General features: G+C 64.9%; 1 protein-coding gene across 1 annotated transcript in view; it reads right to left on the reverse strand.

Annotated features, from left to right (window-relative positions):
- Nucleotides 1–3,344: 3,344 nt before the first annotated feature.
- The window catches only part of LOC148592564 (ryanodine receptor 1-like), a 37,535-nt gene continuing 18,886 nt past the window's right edge, over nucleotides 3,345–21,993 (reverse strand). Inside the window, exons 12-20 of the mRNA XM_088534404.1 lie at nucleotides 21,194–21,315; nucleotides 17,895–18,081; nucleotides 16,820–16,955; nucleotides 15,863–15,958; nucleotides 13,518–13,636; nucleotides 13,310–13,443; nucleotides 10,095–10,336; nucleotides 6,825–7,017; nucleotides 3,345–3,420 (exon numbers count right to left, since the gene is read on the reverse strand). Of these exons, the coding sequence (XP_088390530.1) occupies nucleotides 3,345–3,420; nucleotides 6,825–7,017; nucleotides 10,095–10,336; nucleotides 13,310–13,443; nucleotides 13,518–13,636; nucleotides 15,863–15,958; nucleotides 16,820–16,955; nucleotides 17,895–18,081; nucleotides 21,194–21,315 (1,305 nt within the window). The remainder of the gene's footprint in view (nucleotides 3,421–6,824; nucleotides 7,018–10,094; nucleotides 10,337–13,309; nucleotides 13,444–13,517; nucleotides 13,637–15,862; nucleotides 15,959–16,819; nucleotides 16,956–17,894; nucleotides 18,082–21,193; nucleotides 21,316–21,993) is intronic.

The raw sequence follows: 21,993 nt of genomic DNA on the forward strand, positions 1-21,993 counted from the left end.
ATGGAGCCCCAGGATCCCTATGGAGCCCCAGGATCCTGCATGGAGACCCAGGATCCTGCATGGAGCCCTAGGATCCCTGTGGACCCCCAGGACCCCTATGGACCCCCGGGATCCCTATAGACCCCCAGCATCCTGCATGGAGACCCAGCATCCTGCATGGAGCCCCAGGATCTCTATGGACCCCCAGGATCCCTATGGAGCCCCAGGATCCCTATGGAGCCCCAGGATCCCTATGGACCCCCGGGATCCCTATGGACCCCCGGGATCCCTATGGAGCCCCAGGATCCCTAAGGAGCCCCACGATCCCTATGGATCCCTATGGAGCTCCGGGATCCTGCATGGAGACCCAGGATCCTGCATGGAGCCCTAGGATCCCTATGGACCCCCAGGACCCCTATGGACCCCCGGGATCCCTATAGACCCCCAGCATCCTGGATGGAGACCCAGCATCCTGCATGGAGCCCCAGGATCTCTATGGACCCTCGGGATCCCTATGGACCCCCAGGATCCCTACGGGGCGGCAGGAACTGGAACTCGCCGTGGCGGCCGCCGAGGAGGAACCGCAGCCTGGGGACGATGGTGGCACCGTGGGGACGGGGACAGGGGTGGGGGGATCCCTATGGAGCCCCAGGACCCCCATGGACCCCTGGGATCCTGCATGGAGCCCTATGGACCCCCAGGATCCTGCAGGGAGACCCAGGACCCTGCATGGACCCCCGGGATCCCTATGGACCCCCAGCATCCTGCATGGAGACCCAGCATCCTGCATGGAGCCCCAGGATCTCTATGGAGCCCCGGGATCCCTATGGAGCCCCAGGATCCCTATAGACCCCCCAGCATCCTGCATGGAGACCCAGCATCCTGCATGGAGCCCTAGGATCCCTATGGACCCCCAGGACCCCTATGGACCCCCGGGATCCCTATAGACCCCCAGCATCCTGCATGGAGCCCCAGGATCCCTATGGACCCCCGGGATCCCTATGGAGCCCCAGGATCCCTATGGAGCCCCAGGATCCCTATGGACCCCCGGGATCCCTATGGAGCCCCAGGATCCCTATGGAGCCCCAGGATCCCTACGCGGCGGCAGGAACTGGAACTCGCCGTGGCGGCCCCCGAGCAGGAACCGCAGCCTGGGGACGGGGACAGGGATGGGGGGATCCCTATGGAGCCCCAGGACCCCCATGGACCCCTGGGATCCTGCATGGAGCCCTATGGACCCCCAGGATCCTGCAGGGAGACCCAGGACCCTGCATGGACCCCCGGGATCCCTATGGACCCCCAGGATCCCTATGGACCCCCAGCATCCTGTGTGGAGCCCCGGGATCCTGCATGGAGCCCCAGGATCCCTATGGACCCCCAGGACCCCTATGGACCCCCGGGATCCCTATGGACCCCCGGGATCCCTATAGACCCCCAGCATCCTGCATGGAGCCCCAGGATCTCTATGGAGCCCCGGGATCCCTATGGAGCCTCGGGATCCCTATGGAGCCCCAGGATCCCTATAGATCCCCAGGATCCCTATAGACCCCCAGGATCCCTACGGGGCGGCAGGAACTGGAACTCGCCGTGGCGGCCGCCGAGCAGGAACCGCAGCCTGGGGACGGGGATGGGGATGGGGGGATCCCTATGGAGCCCCAGGACCCCCATGGACCCCTGGGATCCTGCATGGAGCCCCAGGATCCCTATGGAGCCCCGGGATCCCTATAGACCCCCCAGGATCCCTATGGAGTCCCAGGATCCCTACGGGGCGGCAGGAACTGGAACTCGCCGTGGCGGCCGCCGAGCAGGAACCGCAGCCTGGGGACGGGGACGGGGATGGGGGATCCCTATGGAGCCCCAGGACCCCTATGGAGCCCCAGGATCTCTATGGAGCCCCAGGACCCCTATGGACCCCTGGGATCCCTATAGACCCCCAGCATCCTGCATGGAGCCCCAGGATCTCTATGGAGCCCCGGGATCCCTATGGAGCCCCAGGATCCCTATGGACCCCCAGGACCCCTATGGACCCCCGGGATCCCTATAGACCCCCGGGATCCCTATAGACCCCCAGCATCCTGCATGGAGACCCAGCATCCTGCATGGAGCCCCGGGATCCCTATGGCCCCCCGGGATCCCTATGGAGCCCCAGGATCCCTACGGGGCGGCAGGAACTGGAACTCGCCGTGGCGGCCCCCGAGGAGGAACCGCAGCCTGGGGACGATGGTGGCACCGTGGGGACGGGGACAGGGATGGGGGGATCCCTATGGAGCCCCAGGATCCCTATGGAGCCCCAGGATCCCTATGGACCCCCCAGGATCCCTATGGAGCCCCGGGATCCCTATGGACCCCCCAGGATCCCTATGGACCCCTGGGATCCTGCATGGAGCCCTATGGACCCCCAGGATCCTGCAGGGAGACCCAGGACCCTGCATGGACCCCCGGGATCCCTATAGACCCCCAGGATCCCTATGGGGCGGCAGGAACTGGAACTCGCCGTGGCGGCCGCCGAGCAGGAACCGCAGCCTGGGGACGATGGTGGCACCGTGGGGACGGGGACGGGGACGGGGACAGGGGTGACGGGGATGGGGATGGGGGGATCCCTATGGAGCCCCAGGACCCCCATGGACCCCTGGGATCCTGCATGGAGCCCTATAGACCCCCAGCATCCTGCATGGAGACCCAGGATCCTGCATGGAGCCCCGGGATCCCTATGGAGCCCCAGGACCCCTATGGACCCCCAGGATCCCTACGGGGCGGCAGGAACTGGAACTCGCCGTGGCGGCCGCCGAGGAGGAACCGCAGCCTGGGGACAGGGACAGGGATGGGGGGATCCCTATGGAGCCCCGGGATCCCTATGGAGCCCCAGGATCCCTATGGAGCCCCGGGATCCTGCATGGAGACCCAGGATCCTGCATGGAGCCCTAGGATCCCTATGGAGCCCCAGGACCCCTATGGACCCCCGGGATCCCTATAGACCCCCAGCATCCTGCATGGAGCCCCAGGATCTCTATGGAGCCCCAGGATCTCTATGGAGCCCCGGGATCCCTATGGAGCCCCAGGATCCCTATGGACCCCCAGGACCCCTATAGACCCCCAGGATCCCTACGGGGCGGCAGGAACTGGAACTCGCCGTGGCGGCTGCCGAGCAGGAACCGCAGCCTGGGGACGGGGACAGGGATGGGGGGATCCCTATGGAGCCCCGGGATCCCTATGGACCCCCCAGGATCCCTATGGACCCCCCAGGATCCCTATAGACCCCCCGGGATCCCTATAGACCCCCGGGATCCTGCATGGAGACCCAGCATCCTGCATGGAGCCCCAGGATCTCTATGGAGCCCCGGGATCCCTACGGACCCCCAGGATCCCTATGGACCCCCAGGATCCCTATGCGGCGGCAGGAACTGGAACTCGCCGTGGCGGCCGCCAAGGAGGAACCGCAGCCTGGGGACGGGGATGGGGATGGGGGGATCCCTATGGAGCCCCAGGACCCCCATGGACCCCTGGGATCCTGCATGGAGCCCCAGGATCCCTATGGAGCCCCGGGATCCCTATAGACCCCCCAGGATCCCTATGGAGTCCCAGGATCCCTACGGGGCGGCAGGAACTGGAACTCGCTGTGGCGGCCGCCGAGCAGGAACCGCAGCCTGGGGACACGGGGGTGGCACCGTGGGGACGGGGGTGACGGGGGGGATCCCTGTGGAGCCCCGGGATCCCTATGGAGCCCCAGGACCCTGCATGGAGCCCCAGCATCCTGGATGGAGACCCAGCATCCTGCATGGAGCCCTAGGATCCCTATGGACCCCCAGGACTCCTATGGACCCCCAACATCCTGTGTGGAGCCCCAGGATCCCTATGGAGCCCCGGGATCCCTATGGAGCCCTGGGATCCTGCATGGAGCCCCAGGATCCTGCATGGAGCCCTGGGATCCCTATGGAGCCCTATGGACCCCCAGGATCCTGCGTGGACCCCCAGCATCCTGCATGGAGCCCCGGGATCCCTATGGAGCCTCAGGATCCCTATGGACCCCTGGGATCCCTATGGACCCCCAAGATCTCCATGTGCCCCCCAGCATCCCTACGGACCCCCAGCATCCCCATGGACCCTCAGCATCCCTACAGCCCCCCATGTGCCCCCCAGCATCCTTATGGACCCCCAGCATCCCCATGTGCCCCCATGTGCCCCCCAGCATCCCTATGGACCCCCAGCATCCCTACAGCCCCCCATGTGCCCCCCAGCATCCCTATGGACCCCCAGCATCCCCATGTGCCCCCCAGCATCCCTATGGACCCCCAGCATCCCTACGGACCCCCAGCATCTCCATGTGCCCCCCAGCATCCCTATGGACCCCCAGCATCCCCATGTGCCCCCCAGCATCCCTACAGCCCCCCAGCATCCCTATGGACCCTCAACATCCCCATGTGTCCCCCAGCATCCCTACGGACCCCCAGCATCCCTATGGACCCTCAACATCCCCATGTGTCCCCCAGCATCCCTATGGACCCCCAGCATCCCTACAGCCTCCCATGTGCCCCCCAGCATCCCTCCAGCCCCCAGCATCCCCATGTGCCCTCCAGCATGCCTACGGACCCCCAGCATCCCTATGGACCCCCAGCATCCCCATGGACCCTCAGCATCTCTACGGACCCCCAGCATCCCTATGGACCCCCAGCATCCCCATGTGCCCCCAGCATCCCTATGGACCCTCAACATCCCCATGTGTCCCCCAGCATCCCTATGGACCCCCAGCATCCCTACAGCCTCCCATGTGCCCCCCAGCATCCCTCCAGCCCCCAGCATCCCCATGTGTCCTCCAGCATCTCTACGGACCCCCAGCATCCCTATGGACCCCCAGCATCCCTATGGACCCCCAACATCCCCATGTGTCCCCCAGCATCCCTATGGACCCCCAGCATCCCCATGGACCCCCAGCATCCCCATGGGATCCTCCATGTGCCCCCCAGCAGCACCCCCAGCATCCCTATGGACCCCCAACATCCCCATGAGTCCCCCAGCATCCCTATGGACCCCCAACATCCCCATGTGTCCCCAGCATCCCTATGGACCCCCAGCATCCCCATGGGATCCTCCATGTGCCCCCCAGCAGCACCCCCAGCATCCCTATGGACCCCCAACATCCCCATGTGTCCCCCAGCATCCCTACGGACCCCCAGCATCCCTATGGACCCCCAACATCCCCATGTGCCCCCCAGCATCCCTACAGCCCCCCATCATCCCTATGGACCCCCAGCATCCCCATGTGCTCCCCAGCATCCCTACGGACCCCCAGCATCCCTATGGACCCCCAGCATCCCTATGGACCCTCAACATCCCCATGTGTCCCCCAGCATCCCTATGGACCCCCAGCATCCCTACAGCCTCCCATGTGCCCCCCAGCATCCCTCCAGCCCCCAGCATCCCCATGTGCCCTCCAGCATGCCTACGGACCCCCAGCATCCCTATGGACCCCCAGCATCCCCATGGACCCTCAGCATCTCTACGGACCCCCAGCATCCCTATGGACCCCCAGCATCCCCATGTGCCCCCAGCATCCCTATGGACCCTCAACATCCCCATGTGTCCCCCAGCATCCCTATGGACCCCCAGCATCCCTACAGCCTCCCATGTGCCCCCCAGCATCCCTCCAGCCCCCAGCATCCCCATGTGTCCTCCAGCATCTCTACGGACCCCCAGCATCCCTATGGACCCCCAGCATCCCTATGGACCCCCAACATCCCCATGTGTCCCCCAGCATCCCTATGGACCCCCAGCATCCCCATGGACCCCCAGCATCCCCATGGGATCCTCCATGTGCCCCCCAGCAGCACCCCCAGCATCCCTATGGACCCCCAACATCCCCATGAGTCCCCCAGCATCCCTATGGACCCCCAACATCCCCATGTGTCCCCAGCATCCCTATGGACCCCCAGCATCCCCATGTGCTCCCCAGCATCCCTACGGACCCCCAGCATCCCTATGGACCCCCAGCATCCCTATGGACCCTCAACATCCCCATGTGTCCCCCAGCATCCCTATGGACCCCCAGCATCCCTATGGACCCCCAGCATCCCTACAGCCTCCCATGTGCCCCCCAGCATCCCTCCAGCCCCCAGCATCCCCATGTGCCCTCCAGCATGCCTACGGACCCCCAGCATCCCTATGGACCCCCAGCATCCCCATGGACCCTCAGCATCTCTACGGACCCCCAGCATCCCTATGGACCCCCAGCATCCCCATGTGCCCCCAGCATCCCTACGGACCCCCAGCATCCCCATGTGCCCCCCAGCATCCTTACCGACCCCCAGCATCCCTATGGACCCCCAGCATCCCCATGTGCCCCCCACCATCCCTACGGACCCCCAGCATCCCTATGGACCCCCAGCATCCCTACAGCCCCCCATGTGCCCCCAGCATCCCTATGGACCCCCAGCATCCTTACCGACCCCCAGCATCCCTATGGGATCCTCCTTGTGCCCCCCAGCAGCACCCCCAGCATCCCTACAGACCCCCAACATCCCCATGTGTCCCCAGCATCCCCATGGAACCCCAGCATCCCTACGGACCCCCAGCATCCCCATGTGTCCCCAGCATCCCTATGGACCCCCAACATCCCCATGTGTCCCCAGCATCCCTATGGACCCCCAACATCCCCATGTGTCCCCAGCATCCCTATGGACCCCCAGCATCCCCATGTGCCCCTCCAGCATCCCTACGGACCCCCAGCATCCCCATGTGCCCCCCATGCACCCCCATCACCCCTATGGACCCCCAGCATCCCCATGGACCCCAACATCCCCATGTGCCCCCCATGCGCCCCCATCATCCCCATGGACCCCCCCGGGCCTCACTTGACGCCGGCGGAGAAGCTGACGACGGGGAAGAAGAGGGCGTCGAGGTTGAAGTTCTCGAACATGCCCTGCACGGGGCAGCCGTTGATGCGGAACGAGATGCTGGGGACGCCCAGGTCCAGGCAGCAGCTCACGACGTCGCCGGGCGCCAGCGCGTGCGGCTGCGGGGAGGCCACGGCGCGCGCCACGCCGCCTACGGGGACGGGGTGAGACGGGGGTGCGATGCACGAGGGGTGTGCAATGCACGAGGGGGGTGTGCAAGGGGTGTGCGATGCACGAGGGGGGTGTGCGAGGGGCATGTGCAAGGCACGAGGGGGGTGCAATGCATGAGAGGGGTGTGCAATGCACGAGGGGGGGTTTGCAATGCATGAGAGGGGTGTGCAATGCACGAGGGGTGTGCAAGGGGTGTGCAATGCACGAGGAGCGTGTGTGTAATGCACGAGGGGTGTGCAATGCATGAGAGGGGTGTGCAATGCACGAGGAGGGTGTGCAATGCACGAGGGGTGTGCAATGCACAAGGGATGTGTGCAATGCATGAGAGGGGTGTGCAATGCACGAGGGGTGTGTAATGCACGAGGAGGGTGTGTAATGCATGAGAGGGGTGTGCAATGCATGAGAGGGGCGTGCGATGCATGAGAGGGGTGTGTAATGCACGAGGGGGGTGTGTAATGCACGAGGGGTGTGCAAGGGGTGTGCAATGCACGAGGGGTGTGTAATGCACGAGGAGGGTGTGTAATGCATGAGAGGGGTGTGCAATGCATGAGAGGGGTGTGCAATGCACGAGGGGGGTGTGTAATGCATGAGGGGGGTGTGTAATGCATGAGAGGGGTGTGCAATGCACGAGGGGGGTGTGCAATGCATGAGGGGGGTGTGTAATGCATGAGAGGGGTGTGCAATGCACGAGGGGGGTGTGCAATGCACGAGGGGGGTGCGAGGGGCATGTGCAAGGCACGAGGGGGGTGTGCAATGCATGAGAGGGGTGTGCGAGGGGCATGTGCAATGCACGAGGGGTGTGCAATGCACGAGGAGGGTGTGCAATGCATGAGAGGGGTGTGCAATGCACGAGAGGGGTGTGTAATGCACGAGGGGGGTGTGTAATGCACGAGGGGGGTGTGCAAGGGGCATGTGCAAAGCACGAGGGGGGTGTGCGAGGAGTGTGCAAGGTGTGAGGGGTGTGTGCAATGCACGAGGGGGGTGTGCAAGGGGCATGTGCAATGCACGAGGGGTGTGCAATCATGAGGGGGGTGTGCAATGCATGAGGGGTGTGCAAGGGGTGTGCAATGCACGAGGGGGGTGTGCAATGCATGAGGGGTGTGCAATGCACGAGGGGTGTGCGAGGGGTGTGCAATGCACGAGAGGGTGTGCAAGGGGTGTGTGAGGTGTGTGCAATGCATGAGAGGGGTGTGCAATGCACGAGGGGGGTGTGTAATGCATGAGAGGGGTGTGTAATGCACGAGGGGGGTGTGCAATGCATGAGAGGGGTGTGCAATGCACGAGGGGGGTGTGTAATGCATGAGAGGGGTGTGTAATGCACGAGGGGGGTGTGCAATGCACGAGGACGGTGTGCAATGCACGAGGAGGGTGTGCAATGCATGAGAGGGGTGTGCAATGCACGAGGGGGGTGTGCGAGGGGCATGTGCAATGCACGAGGGGTGTGCAATGCACGAGGGGTGTGCAATGCATGAGAGAGTTGTGCAAGGGGTGTGCAATGCACGAGAGGGGGTTTGCAATGCATGAGAGGGGTGTGCAATGCACGAGGGGTGTGCGAGGGGTGTGCAATGCATGAGAGGGGTGTGCAATGCATCAGAGGGGTGTGCGAGGGGTGTGCAAGGGGCGTGTGAGGGGTGAGGGGTGTGTGAGGTGTGTGCAATGCATGAGAGGGGTGTGCAAGGGGTGTGCGAGGGGTGTGCAATGCATGAGAGGGGTGTGCAATGCATGAGAGGGGTGTGCAAGGGGTGTGCAAGGGGCGTGTGCAATGCAGGAGGTGTGTGCAATGCACGAGGGGTGTGCAAGGGGTGTGCAATGCACGAGGGGTGTGCAATGCATGAGAGGGGTGTGCAATGTACAAGGGGGCCGTGCAAGGCATGTGCAAAGGGCATGCAAGGTGCATGCAAGGGGTGCACGAGGGGATGCGCACGATGCACGAGGCGCGTGCAAGGCGCGTGCAAGGCGTGCACGAGGGGATGCGCACGATGCACAAGGACCGTGCAAGGCGCGTGCAAGGCGCGTGCAAGGCGTGCACGAGGGGATGCGCACGATGCACAAGGACCGTGCAAGGCACGTGCAAGGTGCATGCAAGGCGTGCATGAGGGGATGTGCACAATGCACAAGGACCGTGCAAGGCGCGTGCAAGGCGCGTGCAAGGCGTGCACGAGGGGATGTGCACGATGCACGAGGGGGGCGTGCAAGGCGCATGCAAGGCGTGCACGAGGGGATGTGCACGATGCACAAGGACTGTGCAAGGGGCACACAAGGCGCGTGCAAGGTGTGCAAGGCGCACACAAGGTGCGTGCAAGGTGCATGCAAGGCGTGCATGAGGGGATGTGCACAATGCACAAGGACCGTGCAAGGCGCGTGCAAGGCGCGTGCAAGGCGTGCACGAGGGGATGTGCACGATGCACGAGGGGGGCGTGCAAGGCGCGTGCAAGGCGTGCACGAGGGGATGCGCATGATGCACAAGGACCGTGCAAGGCGCGTGCAAGGGGTGCACAAGGGGACGTGCACAATGCACGAGAGGGCCGTGCAAGGCGCATGCAAGGCGCATGCACGATGCACGAGGGGGGCGTGCAAGGTGCATGCAAGGGGTGCACGAGGGGATGTGCACAATGCACAAGGACCATGCAAGGCGTGTGCAAGGCGCGTGCAAGGTGTGCACGATGCACGAGTGGGGCGTGCAAGGCGCGTGCAAGGCGCGTGCAAGGCATGCACGAGGGGATGTGCACAATGCACAAGGACCGTGCAAGGCGTGTGCAAGGCGCGTGCAAGGCGTGCACGAGGGGATGTGCACAATGCACAAGGGCCGTGCAAGGGGTGCATGGGGGGTGTGCAAGGTGTGCACGAGGGGGTGTGCATGATGCACAAGGACCATGCAAGGCGCGTGCGTGGCGCGTGCAAGGTGTGCAAGGCGCACACAAGGTGCGTGCAAGGTGCATGCAAGGCGTGCACGAGGGGATGTGCACGATGCACAAGGACCATGCAAGGCGCGTGCAAGGCGTGTGCAAGGCGTGCAAGGGGCACACAAGGCGCGTGCAAGGCGCGCGCCCCGCTCACCCGTCCACAGGTGCAGCCCGTCGAACGCGAAGGAGCAGAGGTCGTCGCCGGCGCCGTTGCCCCCCCAGGCCTCCCCGCCGCCCGGGTAGGGGCTGTAGCCGTCGCTCATGGCCCAGCCCACGCGCAGGTGGGCGGCCTGCGGCGTCACGAAGGGCTCGGCGTGGTCGACCACCACCTCCAGGTACCACCTCTTGTACTGCGTGGAGCCCTCGTGCGTGCCCAGGAAGATGTTGGGGCGCACGCTGCGGGGACGGGGGGACCATCAGCACCCCCATGTCCTTGTATCCCTTGGGAATAGTCCAGGAGAACCCCAGGAACCGCTCAGGAGCAGCCAAGGGAGGCCAGAACCAGCCCAGGTGCCTCCAGGAGGACCCCAAGAGCCACCAGGAGGCCCAGGAATGACCCAGGTCATCCCGGGACTCCCTAAGAACATCCCAGGGTGCTCCAAGCACCCAGGACCCGCCAAGAGCACCCAAGGGAGCCCAGAACCATCTCAGATGCCTCCAGGAGAACCCCAAGAGCCACCAGAACCCCTAGAACCAGCCCAGGTGCCTCCAGGAGGACTCCAAGAGCCACCAGGACCCCTAGAACCATCTCAGATGCCTCCAGGAGGACCCCAAGAGCCACCAGGAATGACCCAGGTCATCCCGGGACTCCCTAGGGACATCTCGGGGTGCTCCAAGCCCCCAGGAGCACCCCAAGAGCACCCAAGGGATCCCACAATCAGCCCAGGTGCCTCCAGGAGCACCCAAAGAGCCACCAGGAGGCCCAGGAATGACCCAGGTCATCCCGGGACTCCCTAAGAACATCCCAGGGTGCTCCAAGCCCCCAGGAGCCCCCAAGAGCACCCAAGGGATCCCAGAACCATCTCAGATGCCTCCAGGAGAACCCCAAGAGCCACCAGAACCCCTAGAACCAGCCCAGGTGCCTCCAGGAGGACTCCAAGAGCCACCAGGAATGACCCAGGCCATCCCGGGACTCCCTAAGAACATCCCAGGGTGCTCCAAGCACCCAAGGGTCCCCCAGGACACCCCAGAACCAGCCCAGGTGCCTCCAGGAGCCCGTGCTCCACCAGCACCTCCAGGTACCACCTCTTGTACTGCGTGGAGCCCTCGTGCGTGCCCAGGAAGATGTTGGGGCGCACGCTGCGGGGACGGGGGGACCATCAGCACCCCTGTATCCCATGTGTCCTTCTATCCCGTTGGAATAATCCAGGAGAACCCCAGAACCAGCCCAGGTGCCTCCAGGAGGACCCCAAGAGCCACCAGGAATGACCCAGGTCATCCCGGGACTCCCTAGGGACATCTCGGGGTGCTCCAAGCACCCAGGAGCCCCCAAGTGCCACCAGGAGCCCCAAGAACGACCCAGACCACCCCGGGATTCCCTAGGAACATCCCAGGGTGCTCCAAGCCACCAAGAGCACCCCAGGACCCCCACAACCTGCCCAGATGCTTCCAGGAGGACCCCAAGAGCCACCAGGAATGACCCAGGTCATCCCGGGACTCCCTAGGGACATCTCGGGGTGCTCCAAGCCCCCAGGAGCCCCCAGGAGCACCCAAGGGATCCCAGAACCATCTCAGATGCCTCCAGGAGGACCCCAAGAGCCACCAGGAGCCCCAGGAATGACCCAGGTCATCCCAGGACTCCCTAAGAACATCCCAGGGTGCTCCAAGCACCCAAGGGTCCCCCAGGACACCCCAGAAGCAGCCCAGGTTCCTCCAGGAGCCCGTGCTCCACCAGCACCTCCAGGTACCACCTCTTGTACTGCGTGGAGCCCTCGTGCGTGCCCAGGAAGATGTTGGGGCGCACGCTGCGGGGACATGGGAGCGATCAGCACCCCCGTATCCCATGTGTCCTTGCATCCCGTTGGAATAATCCAGGAGAACCCCAGGAACCGCTCAGGAGCAGCCAAGAGAGCCCAGAACCATCTCAGATGCCTCCAGGAGGATCCCAAGAGCCACCAGGAATGGCCCAGGTCATCCTGGGGTTCCCTAGGGACATCCCAGGGAGCCCCAAGCTCCTAGGACCCTCCCAGAGCACCCAAGGGTCCCCCAGGACCCCCAGAAGCAGCCCAGGTTCCTCCAGGAGCCCGTGCTCCACCACCACCTCCAGGTACCACCTCTTGTACTGCGTGGAGCCCTCGTGCGTGCCCAGGAAGATGTTGGGGCGCACGCTGCGGGGACGGGGGGACAATCAGGACCCCTGTATCCCATGTGTCCTTGTATCCCGTTGGAATAGCCCAGGAGAACCCCAGGAACCGCTCAGGAGCAGCCAAGGGAGGCCAGAACCTGCCCAGGTGCCTCCAGGAGGACTCCAAGGGCCACCAGGAGCCCTAGAACCATCTCAGATGCCTCCAGGAGGACCTCAAGAGCCACCAGGAATGACCCAGGTCATCCTGGGACTCCCTAGGAACATCCCAGGGTGCTCCAAGCCACCAGGAGCACCCCAAGAGCACCCAAAGGATCCCACAACCAGCCCAGGTGCCTCCAGGAGGACCCCAAGAGCCACCAGGAGGCCCAGGAATGACCCAGGTCATCCCGGGATTCCCCAAGAACATCCCAGGGTGCTCCAAGCCACCAGGAGCACCCCAGGACCCCCACAACCTGCCCAGATGCTTCCAGGAGGACCCCAAGAGCCACCAGGAATGACCCAGGTCATCCTGGGACTCCCTAGGGACATCTCGGGGTGCTCCAAGCCCCCAGGAGCCCCCAAGAGCACCCAAGGGATCCCAGAACCAGCCCAGGTGCCTCCAGGAGGACCCCAAGAGCCACCAGGAATGACCCAGGTCATCCTGGGACTCCCTAGGGACATCTCGGGGTGCTCCAAGCACCCAAGAGCACCTCAGGACCCCCAGAACCAGCCCAGATGCCTCCAGGAGGACCCCAAGAGCCACCAGGACCCCCAGGAATGACCCAGGCCATCCCGGGACTCCCTAGGAACATCCCAGGGTGCTCCAAGCTCCCAGGACCCCCCAAGAGCACCCAAGGGAGCCCAGAACCATCTCAGATGCCTCCAGGAGAACCCCAAGAGCCACCAGGACCCCTAGAACCATCTCAGATGCCTCCAGGAGGACCCCAAGAGCCACCAGGAGCCCCAGGAACAACTCAGGCCATCCCGGGATTCCCAGGGTGCTCCAAGCCCCCAGGAGCACCCAAGGGTCCCCCAGAGCACCCAAGGGCCCCCCAGGACCCCCCAAGTGTCCCCAGGCCCCCCACCTGCTGACGTAGTTGACCAGCCCCGTCTGCAGCAGCAGGTCCCGCCGCGGCAGCAGGTTCTCGGTGATGAGGTTCTGGTTGGAGCGCACGGCCACCGCGTTGCACACGCACAGCGAGCAGAGCACGTCCAGCACCTGCGGGCGGCGCGGTGACACGGGTGGCACCGGGGACACCCCGCGGTGTCCCCTCCTCGGGGACGATGACCCACCTTGTGGTTGCGGCCGTGCTTGTCGAGCAGGGAGATGATGGACTTGATGTGGTTCTCCTGGATGATGTTGAGCACCTCGGGGCTCTCGATGAGGACGCAGTAGAGGACCTCCAGGATGCCTGCGGGGCCCATGGCCATCAGAGGTCCCCATGGCCCACGGGAGGTCCCCATTGCCCACGGGAGGTCCCCATTCCCCATGCGAGGTCCCCATTGCCCATGAGAGGTCCCCATTGCCCATGCAATGTCCCCATTGCCCACGAGAGGTCCCCATTGCCCATGCGATGTCCCCATTGACCACGAGAGGTCCCCATTGACCATCAGAGGTCCCCATGGCCCATCAGAGGTCCCCATTGCCCACGCGATGTCCCCATTGCCCACGCGAGGTCCCCATTGCCATGAGAGGTCCCCATTGCCCATGTGATGTCCCCATTGCCCATGCGATGTCCCCATTGCCCACGAGAGGTCCCCATTGCCCACACGAGGTCCCCATTGCCCACATGAGGTCCCCATTGCCCATGCGATGTCCCCATTGACCACGAGAGGTCCCCATGGCCCATCAGAGGTCCTCATTGCCCATGAGAGGTCCCCATTGACCACGAGCGGTCCCCATTGACCACGCGATGTCCCCATTCCCCACGCGATGTCCCCATTGCCCATGCGATGTCCCCATTGCCCACACGAGGTCCTCATTGCCCATGCAATGTCCCCACTGCCCATGTGATGTCCCCATTCCCCACGCAATGTCCCCATTCCCCATGCGATGTCCCCATTACCCATGCGAGGTCCCCAGTGCCCACGGGAGGTCCCCATGGCCCACGGGAGGTCCCCATTGCCATGAGAGGTCCCCATGGCCCACACGAGGTCCCCATTGCCCACGCGATGTCCCCATTGCCCACGCGAGGTCCCCATTGCCATGAGAGGTCCCCATTGCCATGGGAGGTCCCTATTGCCCACGCGATGTCCCCATTGACCATGCGATGTCCCCATTGCCCATGCGATGTCCTCATTGACCACAAGAGGTCCCCATTGCCATGAGAGGTCCCCATTGTCCACGGGAGGTCCCCATTGCCCACGGGAGGTCCCCATTCCCCACACGATGTCCCCATTACCCATGCAATGTCCCCATTGCCCAGGCGAGGTCCCCAGTGCCCATGTGATGTCCCCATTGCCCACGGGAGGTCCCCATGGCCCACGGGAGGTCCCCATGGCCATGAGAGGTCCCCATTGCCCACGCGATGTCCCCATTGCCCACGGGAGGTCCCCATTGCCCACGGGAGGTCCCCATTCCCCACGCGATGTCCCCATTCCCCACGCGAGGTCCCCATTGCCCATGAGAGGTCCCCATTGCCCACGGGAGGTCCCCATGGCCCATGCGATGTCCCCATTGCCCACGGGAGGTCCCCATGGAGGTTCCATCCCTACGCGGAATTCCCAGTCCCATGCAATGTCCCCTCCCCATGGGAGGTCCCCGTCCCTACGCAAGGTCCCTGTCCCTATACGAGGTCCCCATTCCCCGTGCAAGGTCCCCGTCCCTGCGCACGGTCCTTGTCCCCACGCACGGTCCCTGTCCCCGTCCCCATGCACGGTCCTTGTCCCCATCCTGTCCCCGGTCCCTGTCCCCGTCCCCGGTCCCCATCCCGTTCCCGGTCCCCATCCCCGTCCCCATGCATGGTCCTTGTCCCCATCCCCGTCCCCGGTCCCTGTTCCCAGTCCCCATCCCTGTCCCCGTCCCTGTCCCCTGTCCCCGTCCCCATGCACAGTCCCTGTCCCCCGTCCCCGGTCACTGTCCCTGTCCCCATGCACGGTCCTTGTCCCTGTCCCCGGTCCCCATCCCCGTCCCCATCCCCAGTCCCTGTCCCCGGTCCCTGTCCCCGGTTCCCGGTCACTGTCCCCGGTCCCCATCCCCGTCCCCATCCCCAGTCCCTGTCCCCAGTCCCTGTCCCCGGTTCCCGGTCACTGTCCCCAGTCCCCGTCCCCATCCCGGTCCCAGTTCCCGATCCTGGTCCTGGTCCCCATCCCCTGTCCCCGTCCCCGTCCCTTGTCCCTGTCCCCGTCCCCATGCGCAGTCCTTGTCCCCGTCCCCGTCCCTGGTCCCCGGTCACTGTCCCCATCCCCGTGCATGTCCCTGGTCCCCATCCCCATCCCCATCCCCATCCCCTGTCCCCATCCCTGTCCCCGTCCCTGTCCCCATCCCCTGTCCCCGTGCATGGTCCTTGTCCCTGGTCCCTGGTCCCCATCCCCATTCCTGTCCCCATCCCTGTCCCCGGTCCCTGTCCCCGTGCACGGTCCTTGTCCCCGTCCCCATCCCCTGTCCCCGTCCCCGTCCCCGTCCCGTCCCCGCTCACCCGACGAGGCCTCCAGCCGGTCCAACTTGCTGACCAGCCAGTCCAGGTTGTTGGAGAACAGGGCGCAGTTGGAGCGATTGCCGCGGATCAGGGAGGCTGCGGGGGAGGACGGTGAGGAGCCCGGCCCCATAGCGCCCCATAGCGCCCCATAGCGCCCCATGGCGCCCCATAGCGCCCCACGGCGCCCCACGGCGCAACCCCTGCCCCATAGCGCCCCATAGCGCAACCAGCCCCACAGTGCCCCATAGCACAACCCCTGCCCCATAGCGCCCCACGGTGCCCCATAGCGCAACCCCTGCCCCATAGCACAACCCCTGCCCCATAGCGCCCCCAGCCCCACGGCACAACCCCTGCCCCACAGCGCCCCATAGTGCAACCCCTGCCCCATAGCGCCCCACAGCGCAACCCCTGCCCCACAGCGCCCCATAGCGCCCCACGGCGCGACCGGCCCCACAGCGCCCCATAGCGCCCCATAGCGCAACCCCTGCCACATAGCGCCCCACAGCGCAACCCCTGCCCCATAGCGCCCCATAGCGCAACCCCTGCCCCACAGTGCCCCACAGCCCCACAGCGTGCCCATTACCCCATGCACCAGCCCCACAGTGCCCCACAGCCCCACAGTGCCCCACAGCCCCACAGCCCCACAGTGCACCCACAGCCCCACAGCGTGCCCATTACCCCATGCACCAGCCCCATAGTGCCCCCCAGCCCCACAGTGCCCCACAGCCCCATAGTGCACCCACAGCCCCACAGCGCCCCACAGCCCCACAGTGTGCCCATTACCCCATGCACCATCCCCATAGTGCCCCACAGCCCCACACACCAACCCCACAGTGCCCCACAGCCCCACAGTGCCCCCATTACCCCCTGCACCAGCCCCACAGCTCCACAGTGCCCCACAGCCCCATAGTGCCCCACGGCGCCCCCCAGGCCCCCCAGCCCCCCAGCCCCCCGCACCCAGCAGCTCGTAGAGCAGGTTGACGATCTCCTTCCAGGAGGCCGCGGCCTCCTCGCCCGCGAACTCGGCGAAGTGGGCGGCCGTGCTGTACACGTTGAGGCGGTCGATGCAGTTGAGCACCAGCGCGATCATGCCCTGGGGGCGGCCGCGGGGCTCAGGCGGCTGCCCCACACGTGTGGGGCTGCCCCCCAAGTGTGGGTCCTGCCCCCCAAGTGTGGGTCCCGCCCCCCATGTGTGGGTCCCGCCCCCCAAGTGTGGGTCCCGCGGCCGCCCCACGCGTGTGGGGCTGCCCCCCATGTGTGGGTCCAGCGCCTGCCCCCCAAGTGTGGGTCCCGCCCCCCAAGTGTGGGTCCTGCCCCCCAAGTGTGGGTCCCACCCCCCATATGCGGGTCCCACCCCCCATATGCGGGTCCCACCCCCCACGTGTGGGTCCCGCCCCCCAAGTGTGAGTCCTGCCCCCCAAGTGTGGGTCCCGCCCCCCAAGTGTGGGTCCCGTCCCCCAGGTGTGGGTCCCGCCCCCCAAGTGTGGGTCCCGCCCCCCAAGTGTGAGTCCCGCCCCCCAAGTGTGGGTCCCGCCCCCCATATGTAGGTCCCGTCCCCCAGGTGTGGGTCCCACCCCCCAAGTGCGGGTCCCGCCCCCCAAGTGTGAGTCCCGCCCCCCAAGTGTGGGTCCCGCCCCCCATATGTAGGTCCCGCCCCCCAAGTGTGGATCCCGCCCCCGAAGTGTGGATCCCACCTCCCAAGTGCAGGTCCCACCCCCCACGCGCAGGTCCCGCCCCCCATGTGTGGGTCCCGCCCCACATGCGCAGGCCCCACCCCACACATGTGGGTCCCGCCCCCCAAGTGTGGGTCCCGCCCCCCATGCACGGGTCCCGCCCCCCAAGTGTGGGTCCTGCCCCCCACATGTGGGTCCCACCCCCCAAGTGTGGGTCCCGCCCCACACGTGCAGGTCCCACCCCACACATGTGGGTCCCGCCCCCCATATGTGGGTCCCGCCCCCCAAGTGTGGGTCCCACCCCCCACGTGTGGGTCCCACCCCACACATGTGGGTCCCGCCCCACACATGTGGGTCACCTCCTCCTGGAAGAGGTTCTGGCGGCTCTTGAGCGAGCGCAGGCGGCTCTGGCGCTCCTCGTGCTGCAGCTCGGCCGCCGGGTGCTCGAAGTAGCCGATGAGGTCGCGCAGGGTCAGGATGACGGCGCCGATGGGCAGGGCCGGCCCGGCCGCCCCCTTGGGCCTCGCGCAGAGCCCGTCCAGGCTCCTGGGGGGGAGAATGGGGGGCGTGTGGGGCTGGGGGTGCGGGGGGGCCACGGGGGGGCCACGGGGGGGGACCCATAGCAGGGCCCTATGGACCCCATAGCGGGGCCTTATAGACCCCATAGCGCGGCCCTATAGCCCCATGGAGACCCATAGCGCGGCCCTATAGACCCCATGGAGACCCCATAGTGCGGCCCTATAGACCCCATAGTGCGGCCCTATAGACCCCATGGAGACCCCATAGCCCCCATGGAGACCCATAGCGCGGCCCTATAGACCCCATGGAGAGCCCATAGCACGGCCCTATAGACCCCATAGCGCAGCCCTATAGACCCCATAGCACGGCCCTATAGACCCCATGGAGACCCATAGTGCGGCCCTATAGACCCCATAGCGTGGCCCTATAGACCCCATGGAGACCCACAGCGCGACCCTATAGACCCCATAGCGTGGCCCTATAGACCCCACAGCGCGGCCCTATAGACCCCATAGCATGGCCCTATAGACCCCATAGCGCGGCCCTATAGCCCCATGGAGACCCATAGCGCGGCCCTATAGACCCCATAGCATGGCCTTATAGACCCCATAGCATGGCCCTATAGACCCCATAGAGACCCATAGCGCAGCCCTATAGACCCCATAGCGCGGCCCTATAGCCCCATGGAGACCCCATAGCCCCCATGGAGACCCATAGCATGGCCTTATAGACCCCATAGCGCGGCCCTATAGACCCCGTGGAGACCCCATAGCGCGGCCCTATAGCCCCATAGCGCGGCCCTATAGACCCCATGGGGACCCATAGTGCGGCCCTATAGACCCCATAGCGCGGCCTTATAGACCCCATAGCGCGGCCCTATAGCCCCCATGGAGACCCATAGCCCCCATGGAGACCCATAGCGCGGCCCTAGAGACCCCATGGAGACCCATAGTGCGGCCCTATAGACCCCATAGCGCGGCCCTATAGACCCCATAGCATGGCCTTATAGACCCCATGGAGACCCATAGCCCCCATGGAGACCCATAGCATGGCCCTATAGACCCCATGGAGAGCCCATGGAACGGCCCTATAGCCCCCATGGAGACCCACAGCGCGGCCCTATAGACCCCATAGCGCGGCCCTATAGCCCCATGGAGACCCCATAGCCCCATGGAGACCCCATGGCACAGCCCTATAGCCCCCATGACCATACAAGCCCCCCAGCACCCCTGCAAGAGCCCCACTGCCCGTGCAAGCTCCTAGCACCCATAGCAGCCCCCAGCACCCATAGGAGCCCATAGGAGCCTCCAGCGCCCATAGGAGCCCCCAGCACCCATAGGAATCCCCCAGCGCCCATAGGAATCCCCCAGCACCCATAGGAGCCCCCAGCACCCATAGCAGCCCATAGCAGCCCATAGCAGCCCATAGGCACCCATAGCAGCCCATAGGCACCCATAGCAGCCCATAGGCACCCATAGCAGACCCCTAGCACCCATAGGAGCCCATAGCAGACCCCTAGCACCCATAGGAGCCCATAGGCACCATAGCAGACCCCTAGCACCCGTAGGAGCCCATAGGCACCCATAGCAGACCCCTAGCACCCATAGGAGCCTATAGACACCCGTAGCAGACCCCTAGCACCCATAGGAGCCCATAGGCACCATAGCAGACCCCTAGCACCCATAGGAGCCCATAGGCACCATAGCAGACCCCTAGCACCCATAGCAGCCCATAGGCACCCATAGCAGACCCCTAGCACCCATAGGAGCCCATAGGAGCCCATAGCAGACCCCTAGCACCCGTAGGAGCCCATAGGCACCATAGCAGACCCCTAGCACCCATAGCAGCCCATAGGCACCCATAGCAGACCCCTAGCACCCATAGGAGCCCATAGGCACCATAGCAGACCCCTAGCACCCGTAGGAGCCCATAGGCACCCATAGCAGACCCCTAGCACCCATAGGAGCCCATAGGCACCATAGCAGACCCCTAGCACCCATAGCAGCCCATAGGCACCCATAGCAGCCCATAGGCACCCATAGCAGACCCCCAGCACCCATAGGATCCCATAGGCACCCATAGCACCCCTAGCACCCATAGGAGCCCATAGGCACCCATAGCACCCATAGCACCCATAGGAGCCCATAGGCACCATAGCAGACCCCTAGCACCCATAGGAGCCCATAGACACCCATAGCAGCCCCCAGCACCCATAGCAGCCCATAGGCACCCATAGCAGACCCCTAGCACCCATAGGAGCCCATAGGCACCATAGCAGACCCCTAGCACCCATAGGCACCCATAGCAGACCCCTAGTACCCATAGCACCCATAGCAGACCCCCAGCACCCATAGGATCCCATAGGCACCCATAGCAGACCCCTAGCACCCATAGGAGCCCATAGCAGACCCCTAGCACCCATAGGAGCCCATAGGCACCATAGCAGACCCCTAGCACCCATAGCAGCCCATAGGCACCCATAGCAGACCCCTAGCACCCGTAGGAGCCCATAGGCACCATAGCAGACCCCTAGCACCCATAGCAGCCCATAGGCACCCATAGCAGCCCATAGGCACCCATAGCAGACCCCCGGCACCCATAGGAGCCCATAGGCACCCATAGCAGACCCCTAGCACCCATAGGAGCCCATAGGCACCCATAGCAGGCCCCCAGCACCCATAGGAGCCCATAGGCACCCATAGCAGACCCCTAGCACCCATAGGAGCCCATAGGCACCCATAGCAGACCCCTAGCACCCATAGGATCCCATAGACACCCATAGCAGACCCCTAGCACCCATAGGAGCCCATAGACACCCATAGCAGACCCCTAGCACCCATAGGAGCCCATAGGCACCCATAGCAGACCCCTAGCACCCATAGGAGCCCATAGGCACCCATAGCAGACCCCCAGCACCCATAGGAGCCCATAGGCACCATAGCAGACCCCTAGCACCCATAGGATCCCATAGGCACCATAGCAGACCCCTAGCACCCATAGGATCCCATAGACACCCATAGCAGACCCCTAGCACCCATAGGAGCCCATAGACACCCATAGCAGACCCCTAGCACCCATAGGAGCCCATAGACACCCATAGCAGACCCATAGCACCCATAGCACCCATGGGTGCCCGCACCGGATGAACAGCCCGAACAGCCCCGCCGTGCTGTAGATCATCCGCGCCGCCTGCGACTCCTCGCGCTGCGAGCGCGACAGCGACAGCGCGTCGTCCATGTGGCCCTCCTGGTGCAGGATGGCCTGGGGGGACGGGGCAGGGGACAGTGGGACGGCCGGGGGACAGGGACACCCCTGGGACACCAGAGACACCCAGGGACACCCCAAGAGACACCCAGGGACACCCCCAGAGACCCCCAGAGCCTCTAGAGACCCCAAAAACACCTCCAGAAACCCCTAGAGACCCCCAAGACACCCCAGAGACCCCAGAGACACCCCGAGAGACCTCCAAGACACCCAAGACACCCACAGAGACCCCCAAGACACCCTAGAGACCCTCAAGACCTCAGAGACACCCCCAGAGACCCCCAAGACACCCTAGAGACCCCCAGAGCCTCTAGAGACCCCCAAAACAGCTCCAGAAACCCCCAGAGACCCCCAAGACACCCTAGAGACCCCAGAGACACCCCAAGAGACCTCCAAGACACCCTCAGAGACCCCTAAAACCCCCAAGACACCCTAGAGACCCCCAAGACACCCAAGAGACCCCCAGAGACCCCCAGAGCCTCTAGAGACCCCCCAGACACCTCCAGAAACCCCTAGAGACCCCCAAGACACCCCCAGAGACCCCCAGAGACCCTGAAGACACCCTCAGAGACCCCTAAAACCCCCAAGACACCCTAGAGACCCCCAAGACACCCAAGAGACCCCGAGACAACCCCCAGAGCCTCTAGAGACCCCCAAGACACCTCCAGAAACCCC

The sequence above is a fragment of the Tinamus guttatus genome, unplaced genomic scaffold (assembly GCF_059628265.1).
Source record: "Tinamus guttatus ecotype Peru unplaced genomic scaffold, ASM5962826v1 Tinamus_guttatus_pri_ptg000554l, whole genome shotgun sequence".
NCBI lineage: Eukaryota > Metazoa > Chordata > Aves > Tinamiformes > Tinamidae > Tinamus > Tinamus guttatus.